This window comes from Atta cephalotes (assembly GCF_000143395.1).
Source record: "Atta cephalotes unplaced genomic scaffold scaffold00006, whole genome shotgun sequence".
NCBI lineage: Eukaryota > Metazoa > Arthropoda > Insecta > Hymenoptera > Formicidae > Atta > Atta cephalotes.
Genome location: NW_012130070.1, coordinates 3,982,703 through 4,000,850, shown reverse-complemented (window position 1 = coordinate 4,000,850; position 18,148 = coordinate 3,982,703). Strand labels below are relative to the sequence as shown.

At 33.0% G+C, this 18,148-nt stretch overlaps 2 protein-coding genes across 2 annotated transcripts in view; one reads left to right on the top strand and one right to left on the bottom strand.

The window, feature by feature from the left end:
* LOC105626692 (retinoid-inducible serine carboxypeptidase-like) overlaps window positions 1-3,298 on the bottom strand; it is a 10,736-nt gene extending 7,438 nt beyond the window's left edge. Inside the window, exons 1-2 of the mRNA XM_012207988.1 lie at window positions 3,241-3,298; window positions 312-541 (exon numbers count right to left, since the gene is read on the bottom strand). Coding sequence (XP_012063378.1) covers window positions 312-541; window positions 3,241-3,298 — 288 coding nt within the window. The remainder of the gene's footprint in view (window positions 1-311; window positions 542-3,240) is intronic.
* A 7,867-nt stretch (window positions 3,299-11,165) lies between these two features.
* On the top strand, window positions 11,166-16,644 carry LOC105626691. Its single transcript, XM_012207987.1, has 3 exons — window positions 11,166-11,180; window positions 14,815-14,876; window positions 15,090-16,644. The coding sequence occupies exons 1-3, from the start codon at window positions 11,166-11,168 to the stop codon at window positions 16,642-16,644; spliced, it is 1,632 nt and encodes a 543-aa protein (XP_012063377.1).
* Window positions 16,645-18,148: the final 1,504 nt, after the last annotated feature.

The following is an 18,148-nucleotide window of genomic DNA, read 5'->3' as shown; positions in this document are numbered from 1 at the left end:
ATATATATATATATATATATATGTTATCCATTAATTATAATTTATAATTTATTTNTCCAGTAATAATTCAATTATTTAATCTATAAATTTATTTAAATAAATTTATAAACCAATTTTTATATCTTCATACCATACTTACACATTTTTGCTTGTATGTAAAATTGCTTTCTCTTTTGTTACAAATCGCCAATAAACCAACATTTTAATAAATTTTTCTCAACAATTAAATATTTATTAATTATTAACGCACACTACTTAATATTGTAGCATTTGATTTTGAAAATCTATTCTACTTTCACATAATTTAATACCCAAGTATAATTCCTCGGATTCAAGTTCACATCGAGGGGACCTAATTCTTCGAAATTTCCATAACTCGTTGAGGATCCGCCTGGTCCACCTTGCAACCAGATGAGTAACGGTTTGTTGTAATACGAATTAACTTTTGCCGTGGTATAATAAAGCCACCAGAACATATTAGCGTTGGGGCGCACTTGAACATAATTCCATTCTTGTTCTCCATGACCGAACCCTTTTTTTCCTTTTGTCAGAAAATTTTTAATTATTAATAAAGGTAAATAAATAATTATGTCAACATTTTTTATTTTTTTTCTTTCATAATTTTTCATTTAAAAAAAGATTCAAAATTAAGGGATAATAGTACAATATGTATTAGTCATCTTTCAAGAAAACGTACATAAACTATAGAGGATAATTTTCTCATGATTTAAATACATGGTATAATATTTGCGATATATTAGATTGGAAATCATATTAATTTTCCGCACCGATCTTCACAATGAAGCATCTCAGCTGTTAATCGATTCAATTGTCAATGATTCGAAAGTCAGCGACGCGAAGACGAGTAGCTGAAACGGCACATATTTGTCAAGCGAAGGCCTAGGTAAATTTGCAAAGTTTTAAAAGAAATCGTAAAATAAACGTTCCCGCATATCACTATGGTAAAAGTTAGAAATGCAACGGTTGAGTTTGACGTTTACTTGCATCAAAATTCGGCAAACTTTTACTCGCAACGAATAAAAATATGCAGCGAATGCTTAAAATTTAAGCCTAATCCATGCCACTACGTTCTAAGAGTTTAAGGAAGAAGAAAATATATTTGATAAACGTATTCCAAAAATACCTTATTCGGATAAAAGGGAGTTAAGGAAACATAGTATTATCTATATTATATGTTTCAATAAAAAACTAAAGTTTGAAGTTATACTCACTTTTAATTACTCTTATCAATGTAAACCTAATTTATCATACAATATTAATCAAGCGATCAATTAATTCTTTATCTTTCAGATCAATGATATTAATCAAGTGATTAATTTTTTATCTTTCAAGATCACTGAATATTACATTGTTATATTTTTATTAGAGATAGAGATAGAGATTTAAAGAAAATGTGTATACAAACAACAATATATTTTAAAATTTATATTGTAACTTTTCAATAAATTTTAATATGAATGAATAAAAAACTTCAGTAGTTAAACGTAAATAAATAAATTTTTTTTAATTTGCTGTTACCTTATGTATTATGTCTCTATTATAATTGGCTGATTGTCTCATTGCCTACGTGTTACTGCCTCATGTTCTTTTGTGTGTTATAGCTTTTAGACATGTTCATAAGATAAGATATCTTTGTTATTTTTATTCAAGAAATAATTGTTTGTTAGACGACTATCTAAATTTTTATAAATCTAAAAAATAGACAATTATAATTCGTATTGAACCGAGAATAAATCAATTAAGAGAATAGATTAAGAAATAAATAAATATGAATATATATATGAATTTGTTTTAAAATATTTAAGCACTAAAATTCACTTTGACAAAAAATAAATTTTTTTTCTCTTAATGATTTGAAAAGTAGGTATATACACAATTAATGTGTTTCATAAACTCACATATTTCCAAGAAATCTATTTTCAAAAATAGGATTTTAACTGTTACAAAATCTATTATTGACGTCGGCTTGCCATTAATTATATGTTTATACTTTGCTACATTATCGTGTAATGTGAATGTAAATTTTCACTGTGTGAAAATTTATTAGACCGAAAATTAACTCATCCCAGGATAAGAACACGAATATTATAATATTGATAAGAATCCGAATTGAAGGATCGAAACGTTTATTTTATTCATTTTGTTATATTCACAAGAAAATAAAGAGTTTTCTGTGCATCCGAACAATGTAGGCTCTGATGGGCTTTTTTATTCTTCACTGATATCATCCCACGTCACAGCACACTTTATCCTAGAGATGTCCAAGGAATTCCATGAGATATCATAAGTATATGTACATGTGTGTGTGTATGTGTGTATGAGTGTGTGTGTGTGTGTGTGTGTGTGTGCGCGCGCGCGCGCGCACGTGTGTGTGTGTGTGTGATTAAAATATGTGTTATCTAAAATAAAAGGGAAATGTTTTAGAATATACGGAAGCGAGAAATATATATATATATTATTATCCCATTATTATATAATGAAATTAAAGATTAATTGGAAATAATAAATGTCAGATCTTGTAATTTATATATTCTTAGGCTACATTCGGAAATATTATCCGAGTACCTCTTTTGTTCTTGTTATTCATCCATGTTAAACAAGGATAAGATGATACATGGGAACACCGGGTAATGTTTCGAATACAGTATAACATTTAGTATAATAAAAATCTTTGTAAATTTCATATGAGATATATCTTAATTGGTATGCAGTACGTCGTATCATTTGTGTCCAAAATAACTATGACATATTCCTTACTTCTCTAATTCCTTATTTCTCTTTTAATTCAGACACTCTCCAACTGACCTTTGCTGTATTCTGGACATCCTTAGGACATTTGGAGAATTGTATTATGTGATGGAAGGATTTGAATATGGTAAGATATTTTAAGATATTAATAGGATATCTTACTATACTGGAATGAATTAGTTCGTAGGTATTGTAATTATAAAATTAATTTGTCTCTGAAGATGGCTTAAAAATGAGCCGAAATATGTAAGGTTATTTAATAAAGACTTTTATGTTGTATCCACATTATTTGTTTTATGCAACAATTACCGCGCCTGACTTCTATTGCCCTATTTTACCTATTTTCTTTAGGAAATCTTATGATGTTTTACATGATATTTTCTTTGGATATCCCGGATAGGATATCCATGAGATCGCTTTGTCAATATGGGACAATTTGGGATATTCTTAGGATGAAGTGTAGAATCTTACCAATGCTGCCAGAAACAAAGCACAACACGGCGAAAGTATAAACAAGTGGAACTCGCATCATCTTGTTTCATGCAGTGAAACTTTTCAAAAACTAAGACTGCTACAGTAATGTATACAATTTTATAGTCTTTTGTTTATCGCAAATCATACAATTTATATCAGTCACATTCCATTGATAAAATAAAATAAGAACTTCGTTCTCAATGTTTCCTTCTTTCTGATTTTATTATCAATTATCTTCAGTTAATCTTTGGACAAAAGCGCATATAAGTCGTACGTCTATATCTTTCATTGTAAGCTTTACTATATTTATCGATTTGTAACACATAATAGACTGCGATCAGTTCTCTATTTACAATATTCAACACTACACTTTATAGAGAATTGTGATAAAAGCGTAAATTTTTATAAACATTACAAAGAATAATTTATTATTATTTAGTGATTTTATGTTATAATTAAATTATATATTTCTGTATAAAAATCACAGTTAGTTTTTAAGTAGAAAGTGTTATACTTTGGGGATACATTGATTGTATTCCAGAATTAACTGCTGAAATGACTGAAAATCTATAGTGCATGTAACGTAAATTATAGCATTTTCAGTGTTGGCAGTAAATTTGAAACACAGCCATTGTTGGTTGAAGAAAATGTCACAAATTTAAACATTATTAAAATGATCTTCTTCTTTTATTTTTTTATTTATATCAAAATAAATATAGAAATTTTCGTAAAAAATTCGTTTTTGTTTTTTCTATTGTTTTGATTCTCTATCTTCAGCTTTTGGATTGTTTTCTGTGGCTGAACCAGTTAAACCAGTAAAGTTATTTAGATGGAAATATCATGTGAATGTACATTTTTGGAACTTAAAGTGAAATAGATATATATTTGATATTTGTCGAAAGCGAGAAAGAGAGTTCTAGTGCAATCTAGTGCAAGAACAGAAAAGAGACCAAGTCATGTTTCAAAATGCTCATGAAAGTCTTTAATACATTAAATGTGTTCTGTTATTCTCAGTATTAGATGCTATATGTATTTGATTGCCTTGCTTTTGAGTAAAACGCATTCGCTTAAAAGGTACTCCACTTAAGTGATATCTATAGATATTGAATTGAGAGATTCACACATATTATACAAGCATTAAAGTTGATCCTATCTCTAATAGCGACGTAACTCACTGGTTTAGAATCGATAGAAGGATTTAACATTCTGCTTATACATAAGCATCGATCACGGAAAATAGTTACGAAGGAGAAAGTAGCGCCGTCATCGTTCAAGCATTTGGCCGTATGCGACGATAAAAAGAAAAAATAAAGAAAAGAAAAAAGAAGAAAGATCGAAGAAAAAATAACAAGATGTGCAACGAAACGAGAAAACACAAAGCAAGTGAAAAAGAGGAGACACATTCTCTCCTTTCGTATTTACTAATTTGATTATCCGGTTGCTGTTCACAAAGTCGTCGATCCAAATTGATTTTCCTTGCTCGGGCTTTAACGACACTCGGAAAATTATGCGTCGAGAGAACGCCTAGACAAGAATTTTTTTCCTGATAATTTCCGGGCAATAAAGTGGTTGTATCGCGTCCACGAAGAAAGCAATAGTATAAACTCGTTAGGTTTTATATCATTACAAAAGAAAAAAAAAGCAAGAGAGAGAAAATCCAGGTTGAGATAATATATTTTTTACAAATTATTTAATTTTTAAAGATTCTTATTATAGCATAAAATTATAAAATATTAATATTCTCATAAGATGCTTATTAAAATTATTAAATTGTTTGTCAATTTAATATGTAATATTACGATTCTAGTTCTGTTCATTACATTTCAAGACTTAATTTTGGCTCGCGTTTACAGAATTAAGTAAGTAATATAAGTACAGTGAGTACAAAAAGTATTTACAAAGAAAATATTTTTTAAAAAAACTTTATTTTTAAAAAGTAAATATTATTCAGCGAGAAATGAATCATCGAATCGATGTAAATTTGATGATTTTAACACCAATTCGACATTTAATTAACGATCATTTCTTGTTGAATAATTAACAATTTGTTAAAGAATAAAATAGACTGTATGTTTCTTAAAATTATATACCAAAATGATATGTATTAACTATACAAAATATATCACCTGAAAAATAAGCGAAAATTAAAAATTGTATTGTTTGAATGCTTAAAAATTCTAAAATAAACAGATGAGAAATTTAGCATCTAAAATCAGGAATACATGCGAAGCTCGTGTGTTTATATTAGAACAGAATGTACTCATATATAAAATTGCTAATTAATGTTTATTTTCAACAAATTTCCTTGTACTGAATACTTTTTGTTTTTACTGTATACAAATTCACGAAATAATTTAAGCATTACTTAAGGAACAAATCAAGAGAAAACATAAATAACTTTATTTTGAACCAAGTCAAGAGAAAATATTAGGTGTAGTAAAAAGAAATCCATTATTTTTTCATTCAATTTCATGCAAAAATAATGGATTTCTTTTTACTACACTTAATATAAATAATTTTATTTTGATGTTATGAAAATCAAAGTAATAATTTCTAGCTACAAAATGAACTGTTTATTGATAATAAGAATAAAAAAAATTTTAACCGTTTTATTATTATAATTTTGTCAAATTTGCGTTTAATTTCTTTACACTGAGGATGATCTAATAATAAGGTCGAAACGTATGTTCTAAGAATTTGAAATACATAAAAATTTGGCTTGTAGCTTCTTCTCGTTATTTATTGTTCAAAATAAAGTCATTTTAATTTTTTGTTGACTTTTGTGTATTCCTTGAGTAAGTCTAGTTAATAATTGATCTTTGATTTTTTATATTTGAGATTGTCTTAAGTACAGTTTTAAGATGTAAGCCAATTATAGGCGATATTCATCATCAGTTCTTGTATTTAGACTATTTTAAACACAAATCTTAAAATGAACCAATCAAAGAATCGTATGAACATCTTAAGACATTACTTAAGACGATCTGAAGATAACTGATCATAAGAACGGGTTATGAATGCGGCTTGAGAAAATAGGATCATTTCTCTTAATTAAAAAAAAAAGATAGAGAATGGGAAAAGGATAAATGAAATGATCGAATTCGCACGGAAGCCTAATTAAGTCTTTTATTGCGAGAAATTCTTTTCCATTCTCAGAGGGACTTTTGCGAAAGAGGTTCAATCTATTCGCGCGTTTTCACGAACACACACGCACGCGTCTGTCAAATGTACTACTTAATTGATATTCGCCCCACATGCTTCGCCAAACGCACGCGCTCCTGTCTGTATAGTATTCCTGACAGGTTGTTCGGTCTATTACTACTCCGGAAATTATCAGCGAGGCATGAAAAGGCTGCGTAGTCTCTCTCGATTCTGTCGAAATCGGGAACGTGCGGATATAACATGGACTACGCATTGTGCCTTGCGTAGTCCATCTGTTTATTCAGAACAACCGTTTGCACGGTTTAAATCGTAGTTACGTGGTAACTTACAGTAAAACGCGAATGAAATCTGTACGTCGCGCGCGTACGTAATTTTTTTATTCGATCAGAGAGAAAGAAGGAAATCTATTCAACCGAGTCAGAAAAGAACCTCATGGGTTTCTCGGCGCAATGAAACTGGCTCGTTAATGGCCTAATTAAATATCAAGCGCTATCTAAGTAATTAGACAGATTCATCTAATAGATGTTCCGTATGGCCGAATCCAGGTAATAAAGAGATAATGGAAATAATGGCCGGCGCGGCAGGATGTATAGATATGAGAGAAAGAGAGGGATGATAATGAGAAGCTCGATCAATGGCTCGATCAACAATCGTTCATTCCTCCGGAAGAAGTTTGGTCCTCAATGTCGGCAGATCGTTACGGGAAACGCTCATAGCTTCCATTATGCAAAAAAAAATAATAGATAACGTTAATTAATGCACTATGTTGTTCCGCTTGTCCCATCAGACGGCTCTGTTTGCAGCTGATGGCCTCGCGCGTCTCATCTCGCGATGTACCAGAAGGCTTTTCGCGAAGATACGTATCCGGCCTAATCTGTATCTGACTTGTGAGAATAAACAAACTATTAAAATTCGCCAGAAATACGTATGCTCGTACAGTGTGGCAGTCTATTGGATGTGTCTGTTTTACGATTTGAGAACGATGAGATGAAGTCCTCGCGGCGCGAAAGTCGCAAAGCTATCTTACGTATAAATATATATTATGTTAAATATATGTTACTATATATACAGGGTGTCACAAAAGTGTAAATAAATATTTTTAAGACAGATTCTTTGTAACACTTTAAGACAAAAAGTTTCAATACAAAAACGCTATGATAGTTTCACACACACAAAATGGAAAGAATTTGAAAATTACGAATGACAGGGCTAGAATTTTATTCAGAGATAGTAAAATGATGAGTGAAGGGATTAAATTTTGTTATTATCAAAAAAATTATATAAAGTATCAGAGGAAATTAGTCTTGGCATTTTTGTATTAGACTTTTTGTCTTATTATAAAATGTTACAAAGAGATCTTTAGAATACTTATCGTGAGTTTTGAGTTGAGATACCCCATATAATGTATGTATAATATAATATATGTAAATTATATATACAATATATATATATATATATATATATATATATATATATATATACACATACACAATATATCTTCCTATATTATAGACTTCCTAGATGAGGCTAAATATTAGCCATGTCGCATGCATGAGTGAGTATGCGAAATGCACGACGTCGCGAATCGCCGGAAGAGGAGAACTCTTCTTCCTTCATCATTATGATCAGAGAAATGATCGCAATTAACGCGATTATATCTCTATGTTTTATCGCCTGGAAAATCTTAATGTAAGACAACCGTTAATGCGACCTCATTGGGCTACGGTTGGATGGCGATAATATCGCCCTTTCGTTACAACCTATGTAACTTTCCTTTTGACATAACGCGATTGCGACTCGTTGGCATCAGAGAGATGTGATACACGAGCGCAATTATGAAGTCACTTCACGATTATCTATGTACCCTGAAGAATTGCAACAATCGGCCGCTGGTCAGGAAAGCCTGAAAGTCTTGATCTAGCCCAAGTTTGTGTGCAATCGACAATCCAATACAACTGTTGTATATGTATATAATATCTGCACGAATAACGCGAAACGTTCGTACGTAATGCGATGCGGACGATCGAGTTGTGCAACGTGCCAGCAGAATCGCCCGCAGGAAAACTGTTAATGGATTTTGAATGAGGCAAAGTACCTAAGCTGTACTTCCTGGTGGCAGAATTATTTTTTTTTTATTTTTATTATAATACAGAATACGACATGGACTTTTCTTCGTTGCCACGTAAGAAAGGACGCGTGGATTTTAGTATTGATAAATTATATCTTGAGTCTAGTACTAATAAATTATACGCGATGACGATGTGTCAATGCCCGCGTAATAATATTTTATATGTTTTTATATACATACAGAATGAGCGGAAACTTTGCGAGTAGCGAAGAGGTGAAATCTTTGACGTGATCTCAAGGAACGTCGACCTCTTTGTCGGCGAAAATCACTTCGCGAAGATGGTCTCAAAGTAAATCTCAATTAATATAAGTCGGCTGCTACTTCATCCGTAATGAATGCAACCTTAAATTATCCTCACTATCGTGCAAATGGCTTGCAATGATTACTACTGTGTATAAATGCGGAAAGAAAGCGGACGTACCGTGATGCCGGCTTTGTAAATTTTCCTTGCAATAATATACCGCAAAAATGTACGGAAAGAGAAAGAAAAATTTATTAAATGACAAATCGAAGATTTGTTATTTAATAAATGCCAATTAAATCAAAGGCTTTTTGTATAGCTGGCGCATTTTTTCTTTTTCTTCAATTCCTTGGAGTTTTCGGAGAGAATTGATGTATCGGGAATTCATGCTGCCGTATTTGACGAAGAATTACCGTTCAATATTTATGTTCGCTTATCATCGGCTCTATGTATTTTAATGGGCTTTAAACAAATTGGACAACACTTGAAACTCGTCCCAATCGTACAGTCTGCCGCGTATTCTCGAGACACAGTGAAAGTAACTGAATCGATTATCTTCTTGAAGACAAAAAAAATCGAAAAGACAGCTGCTACTGACATCGTATCGGAAGAAAGTCAAAGTAATCCCGTCGTGCGGCCCGGGTAATGACTCTCACAGTTTCTCGCTTCATCGCGTCTCTCCTGCATGACGAAAAAAAAAAATCGAAGATACTCCTTGCGTGCGGATGTTCCAAATTAAAATTAGCCTCACAAGACAATTGTGTGTGTAAGAAGAAATGAATATTTCTATCAGTTTGACAGTTTTCTAATTTAATTTAATTTATTTGACTAATTGACTTTCTCACAATTAGAAGAATTTCCTTTTGATTTGTTTTTTCATGTGCAATTATTATCTGTTTACACAATCGTTCATACAATATCATATCGTCGATTACAGAACACGTATACCGGATAATCGCGGTTTTGCTTCCTGATCGTCTCACGTCGACGCAACTGGCGCATCTCCTGCTTTGGAGAAACATGCCGTCAGTGAAAGGCAGTCATGTTGCATGCTTTTCGCAGGAGCGACAGTAACCCTGAGGAAGAAAGTCAGAGTGAGACTCCGCAGGTGGTAAACGCGAACGTGAGCGCGAACCTGGCACAGGCGAAATTGTTCTCACGTGAATTACGAAACCGCGCTTTTCCGTGTTGCTGCGTCGTGAGACGCGCCGCGCCGATATCAGATGAGAAAGGCATTTCTCCGTCTCCTCCTCATCACGAGATCTGGGAACGGAGATAGTCAGAATGGAGATGGTCGTTTTTTTTATATACGATTTGCACTATGAGACGTCGGCGTTAATTCTATTCGCACATGATTGAAGCAAGTATCGTTGATTACGTTGCTCAACAAGTTGTAGACTGTTCTCGAAGTTATGATTACACTTCATGGGATAATAGGTATTTATTTATTATCCCAAGAAGTTGAAGATAAAAAGTTTCTTGAGAAAATTGTTTTAACACGCGTAGAAGTAATATTGCTTTCTTCGAGACAAACAATGTAACGAGAAAGTCCATTCTTCCTCGCGGTTGCGATCGCTTAAAAGACCCCGATAATAATTAACGAGAAAGTCATTACCGGTTATACGTTGCATGTCATCGGACACTGACCGGTTATATATGAGCACTTATGTCCGCCAGTGATGTTCGCTCTCATTATACTTGTTCAGACAAATTTAACCAATAATTATAGAAGGGAGATTTCGTTGGATTAATCAGCCTTACTAATAAATCTTCCAAAGAAGCGTTTCCAAGATTTTTAATAAGATTCAATGAATTTTAAAAAAAGATACCCTTTTTGTGGCTTTTTTTGGAATATAAAAATCTCTTTACTTCTTTTATATACATCAATTAAAAATTATATGATCAACATAAATACACGTGTTAGAACTTGTATAAAGTTTTTATATAAGTTTTTTTACAAAGAAATTCTTTGAAAAAAGTTTTTAACACGTACATATTTTATGTTGAGCACATAATTTTTAATTGATTGTATATAAAAGAAGTAAATAGATTTTTATATTCCCCAAAAATTCGCAAAAAAGGGTACCTCTTGTTAAAATTCATTGAATTGCATTACGTTTCGTTCTACTGCTTTGTCGCCCCGCATTCGCTATGAAGCATGAATCCCCTCTCAACTGAAGATGTACATGCAGAGTTGGGACCCCCATATAGCACCGTAGCTCTCTTTATACCCCTCCTCAAAATCTGTATGTCTAGAATATCTAGGCAGAAGAACATTTGCTATAAAAGCCACGTATGTCATGATGAATCCATCAGAAGAGTGACGAACCATAAAAAAAGACGGTGGTCGTTGCCATCCTTTTCACACGGTGGGCCACCCTGGTCGAAAAAATGCGATTAATTCTGGTCAGTGTTTATCGCCGCTCATTGACTCGTGATTTCATTCTTCGCATCTTAATCATGTGTCAGTGCGTCTGTGATATATGTGAGATATATTTTTCGGACGGAAAGTGACGGCATTATCGGTAATATCGTTCGCGATTATCACAAATCATTCTAGATTTGCGGTTAATGACACCGTGTCGCGCGACGCGGTTATCTCTTTAACATCAACATCTTGGAATTGTAGTGCTTTTTTAGGATACGTATCATAAATTATAATCTAAGATCTTTGATTAATAGCGAATGGCCACATTAATGCACTGATTACAGCTATCATACACAAATTGATGTAGAGATATGCGTTTATTATAAACATAGAAACCGGTTAAACCGTGAAATATTTAATACATTTTATTGTGCTGTTAGACAAAATATGTATCTTATAATTCAAAATTGCATTATATACTTACAATCAGTTTAATTAATGGTTATAATATACATCAGTAGTGCGTTTAATCAAATTCATTATAAATCAAAAGATTTTATTAAATTCACATTTTTTTATGCTTATATCTGTATTATAATATTCTTCTAAAACAAGTTACTGAAATAAATTTATTTTTCTTAACATATACTTATGTATAAACAATGTATAATATTTCAAATAGCTTTTTCTTTGAATATTTTAACATTGGGATAATTAAGAGGAACATATACAATATATTAGAATTATTAAAAAACAAGCGATGTTGCATTACAAATAAAGTTACATCGTGAAGCTAATACTGTAAATATAGGTGACTTAGAACAACATGTACTTTTGTTAAATTTAATTGTGATATCTATGAGTTACTAAAAAAATTTTTAATTTAAACTTTCTTTAGAAACTTTTTTTAGAGATTTATGGATAGATATCACGATTAAATTTAACAAAAGTATGTGCTGTTTCAAGTTACTTACACTATTCCAAGTCCCTTACATTTGCGGTATCAGGTTATATCGTAGAAAATTGCAAAACTTTCTGCATTTCGTGAAAGAGATTTTACTGATAATGCCACATAGTAATTTATTTTTATCCGAAAGAGTACAGAAAGCATATTGGATACGACGATCTTAAAGCCATCGAGACAGTAGCACGTTAGTAGTTAAGTTAACGTAAATGATTACAAACGAGCCGGTAAATCACTGCCATTTTCCAATGGCAATTGCTATAAGTGGACATTCTTGTCACTTTTCATTCCGCGCGGAATGGAAAGTTGTGTAAATAGGAGTCGCACACTGGGACTATATGATCTATATACGATCTGCGTCGAATGTCGCGAAATTCAATAGGATCACCGATGCAACGTCGAGTAACCAAGTTAATGTCAGAGATATTCTATATATTCTGGAATGTCCTATTCTCATCTTTTTAATTTTATTTCTTTCGTTAGTTCGAAGTTCCTTCATATATTGCCTTATTACAATACCTTATGTGAAAAGATTCGGAAATATTTTATCTTGGACATTCATGCAAAGCAGTTTTATTCTTCTAATAATATAATGATAATAATAATGTTCTTTTAAAAAATGACGTTTTTATTTTCATCAATAAAATCATATCTTACTTAAAAAGTGAAGCTAAAATTTGTAATATCTTTATTTTTGTTATTTAAAGATACATACAAAGTATTTAATTAGAGCAACGATATACAGATAATGTTTACTTGATTTCTCTCGTAGACAAGCGGAAACATAGCTATAGTTCGTACTGACAACATAAAGACGATAGAGATAAAATGTGTTAATCAGCATGTAATTTCACAAGCCAATGTCAACACAGAATAAGATAATATATAGGTATATAAAGTGATCATGTAAAGTCGGATTGAATTGAAAGTAAGCCAAGGTTATTATTAATATGTAGATAATCGAAAACAATTATTATTGTTATGTTAATCTGAGAAAAGGTAAATCTATGATGTTTGATCAGTATACAATAACACATAATTACTAAAATTTCTACTGAAATGCGTTACGTCAATATCCGGCACAAACGAAATAAAAAGTAGCAGGAGCTCGCAGTTTTTTCATTTCATGCCGCGACAGATTTTCCAATAAATACTTGGATACTGATTGAGTTCTTTCTAATAAAAAGTTGTTTAAGTACTCAAATGTTTAGATCCAAAGATATTTGAGCATCTCAATATATCTGAATTATCACTGAATATCTAGTTATTCTATCCAACAGCTTTTATTTAAAATATTACTTCATATCGAATCAAATATCCATCAATTATTCCAGTAATCACGACTTTATGTAAGATATCCTATGACTTATTATTAGCGAGTCATCTTGCGAATTCTTTGACTTACATAGAGAACCGATCTTTTCCTAGCAAGGATGTCGAGAAGTCATCAGTCGCAAATTTTCTGATATTTAAGTGATATTTTCGTGATATTAATTCGTAAGTTAAGATTTTGTTTCAATTCGCATATTTTGCTTAATAATTTAATTTGAAAAAGAATTTTTTTATTTTATAATAATTGCATTTCCGAGTGTATTATAATAATTAAGTATGTTATAATAATCGTATTCAAACGTTTACAGTTTAAGAAGTATCGGTATCTTTAGTGAGGAAAAATTTATCAATTCCAAATGAGGACTGAGAAATTTATAGATGAAAGATAATACGCATAGTTAGACTATTTCGGATATCTAAGGATGCATAAATAGTCAAATGGTTTCGGAATAATTTTTGTAAAAGAAAGAAAGAGAGAAAGAGGGAGAAAGAAACAAGTGGGACACCTAAAATACCCGATATCATTGCCGCAGAAGATCGCGACAGGTACCGCCTAAGGGTAATACTTCGAGAAAAAAAAAAGAAGAATCTCGAAGCCCACTTTCCTTTAATTTAACCGTTGGTACAGGTTTTTCAGTTCTGATGGCCCGTTCTGGAAATGCAAAGACAGGTGGGGAGGATAGGTAGTCGACCCAATTCGCGCTGGTGTTTACGTCGGTCACGCGTTCACACGGCGGACACTTTCATTTTTGAGAGACGCGCTCGTGAGCATGGACGAGCGCGTAGAAATCCGTCCACAGGATTTCCGTCACTCACTATGAAAGACTACAAAAATTGGCGAGAAATTGATGGCGATTGTGAGGATGAGATAATTATACCATCGTGACGAGCTTAAGAAAAATAAGACTAATTACCCAATGGCAAGATACCTTCGATCGATCACAATTAGCGTATCTTTGCTCTTTTACAAATAGACGTTTATCGTTCATTTATCTCTTTTGTATTAATTTTGCAAAAAAAAAACTGCAATATATTCTTTATATAAAGTATTAATTTTTTTGTGAAAGTCTTTATTTTCTCCGATTTTTCATCTTTATATAAAGATTATCGTTATTAGCGTTTTTATTGTCATTATTAATGTTATTAAACGTTAATTGAATTACTTTTACAGTATATATGCAAGTACATATATATAGTGTATATAGTGTATATTAGTAATTCAAGATTGAATTACTTTAAAAAAAACAAGATCCAGCTTTGACCGTAATAGATATTTTTCTAGTATTGATTGTGTTTCTTACATATGCGATCTAAAATGAAGATTCTTAATGTTATTTACTTTTATTTATAAAACTGATAAAAAAAAATTCTTTCAGACAATATTATACGGCCTCTTTGTTATCTCCGCATTTGGAGACCCGATTAGAACAAAGAGAGAGTGAGTATATAAATTATTGAGTAAATAAATATATGAATGAAATATAAAAAATAAAAATGTACATTTAAAGTACATGTACTTTATACATTAATTATCTAAAAATATTTCTATTTATACATAAAGTCCTATAATATTAAATACAATTAGATGTGTTTAAGTTTTTATTATATTACGGTATATGACGCTATTCTAACAGAAGAAATCTTCTCGTAGGCCTCCCGTGAGCTCACAGTATGGTGCACCACCAGCATCGTCCTACGGAGTACCGAACGTAGGACCATCAGGTTCTTATGGTCCACCACCTTCAAATTCCTACGGTCCACCTTCTAATTCTTATGGTGCTCCTCCGCTACCATCGTCATCTTATGGCGCACCATCTGGACCTTCGTCATCCTATGGTGCACCACCATTGTCATCCTACGGGGCACCATCATCAGGCGATCACGGATCCTTCGGTAATGATCACGGTGGATCATATGATCTAGGCGGTGGTGATCATGGTGGAGGATCCTTTGGCGGCGGTCACGGTGGAGGATCTTTCGGCGGCGGTCACGATGGAGGATCCTTCGGCGGCGGTCACGGTGGAGGATCTTTCGGCGGCGGTCACGATGGAGGATCCTTCGGCGGCGGTCACGGTGGAGGATCTTTCGGCGGTGGTCACGGATCTTTCGGTGACGATCACGGTTCCATTGGAGGATCATTCGATGACCATGGAGGCGGCGGCGGTTACGGCGGTGGTGGCGGTCACGGCGGTGGTGACGGCGGTTACGGCGGTGGTGGCGGTCACGGCGGTGGTGACGGCGGTTACGGCGGTGGTGGCGGTCATGGCGGAGGTGACGGTCACGGCGGTGGTGGCGGTCACGGCGGTGGTGACAGCGGTTATGGTGGAGGTGGAGGCGGCTTTGGATCGATTTCTGATTCTTATGGGCCGCCATCATTACCTTCCGATTCCTATGGACCTCCCTCGCATGATCACGGGCCGAAGGGCGTGTGGAAAAAAAAGTTGGTATGGAAGCCCGAATGGAAGCAGATTTGGAAAACAGAATCGAAGATGATCTGGAAGCAGGAGTGGAAGAAGATACAAGTGCCGATTTGGAAGGAGATTCAAGTACCTGCTTGGAAGGAGATCAAAGTACCTGTCTGGAAAAAGGTTCAGAAACCTATTTGGAAGGAGATTCAAGTACCGGCTTGGAAGGAGGTCCAAGTGCCAGCTTGGAAGAAGATATGGAAGCCTGTTTGGAAGGAAATCCAAGTTCCTGTGTGGAAAGAAGTCCAAGTGCCCGATTGGAAAAAAGTCTGGGTGCCAGAATGGATTAAAATTGGTATACCGGGAGAACACTCTGTGGGCAAAGATCATCATGGTTGGCAGTATACCAGCCATGGTCTCTGGAAGAAGAAACTAATATGGAAGCCGGTTTGGAAGAAGATTTGGAGAACAGAAAAAAAACAAATTTGGGTAAGCGACAAAAAATTAGAATGGAAGGCCGAATGGAAACAAATTTGGAAGACGGAAAAGAAGCAAATCTGGGTGTCAGACAAGAAGCTAATTTGGCAGGAAGAATCGGTGCAAGTATGGGTACCTCAAAAGAAGCAGATTTGGGTCACGCAGAAGAAACAGGTGTGGAAAGATGAATGGAAAAGCAAATGGGTTCCGGTTTGGAAGGATGTGCAGGTACCGGCTTGGAAGAAGATCTGGAAGCCCGTTTGGGAGAAAGTTTGGGTTCCCATCGAGTCTCACCACGACGACGGTCATCACGGTTACAAGTAGATCATCGTCGAGGGTCACGTTCGATCTTTCTTCTGCTCGTGACATCTGAAGATCGAAAGGTCAACTCGGAAAATTGTTAGAGAATCATGAAAGTCGGTCGAATTTTATAATGTCTTGTGATAATGGATTGCTCGCCGATAGCTATAGATATCTCTCGAGAGGAGAAAAGGGAAGGCCGATTAAACGTGTATCGCACGAAGAAGAGGAAAGCCTGCAACGAATAGTTAGAAAGCATCGCGACTATGAGATATGTACGAAAGTAGATGATGAAAATTTTCAATTGATCATTTTGGCGACAACGCGACTAAGTTATGTGATAACCAAAGTCATTCAGCTCGTCACAAGAGGAACCAAAATATCGATCAATGAGATATTACTATAACGGATGTGAAAATATCATTATCTACATTTTACTATACATCTCCTAAAAAAGATGTGTACTAATAACTGATCTTTAGCAAATAAATTTATAACCATAATGCATCTTTCTAGAGATTACACGACTTGTTAAATTAAACCTTAAAGCAAACCATTGCCAAGCAAACTATTGCCAAAAAAAATATCATGTTTGTCAATTATTTGTTGAAAAATAATGTTATAATCTATTAGAAAAAAAAGCATCTATTTCTTAAAACTGTTTAATATATCTATGTATTTATATCAATAAAATGTAAATGATGGCTCAATAGAATTAAGAATTCGATTCGTCTAAATATTAAAAGGCTACTTGGAATGCTGGATATTTATAGCAACTGTAATTTTCTATTGTTTATAGATATAACAAACTGCTTTGGAAATAATTTTAAATTTAATCTCTGACAATGAAAATTACACACACAGGCAAGAAAAGTCCTTCTTTGTTTATTTTTTTTAGTGCGAATAATCCATAGTCTTAGAATGGCTATGTACGTATTATTATTTTATGTAATTAATCTTACTTTGTAAATATCGTTTGATTATTGGGATGCGTGCATGTTAATATTTTTTTATATGTTAATAAATATGATTTTATACTATATTACGAATTTCATTTTTTTTATATTTAGATAATTGTTTTTGAGAAAAAAGAATCCATGTTACATTTAAATGCGTATATTTTGTACGTTTAGGAATGTAAACATTTATTTTTATTTAACATTACTTAAAACAAAATTCAAGTTTTTCTTTTAATGTAAAAAATGCTTTAACAAAAGTTTTGTAAAGTTTTATTTTAACCTTTCATGGTTACATCTCTTGAGAATTTTATATTGATTAATCTGATTATTCAGTGGGCAAAATGATCCCAACATTTTAATTGATTGCCATATTTACAGCTTTATTCTTTAAAATCATAAAAATTACTCAACATACTTTAAACATTGCAGAATATAGAAATGCAGTGCTTCTTAAATTTTTTATTTTTAAAATTTTTAATTTAAAAAAATAAGTGATAATATTTTTAAAAATCGTAAAAATTGACGTCCAAGGAATAATATCCGGCCTATAGGTGAAAAAAGAGATTTTG

Bases quoted from the DNA above. Each gene is read 5' to 3' on its own strand.
- LOC105626691 (XM_012207987.1), top strand. The intron at 14,877-15,089 runs GTGAGTATATAA...ATCTTCTCGTAG, and splicing joins CCGATTAGAACAAAGAGAGA to GCCTCCCGTGAGCTCACAGT.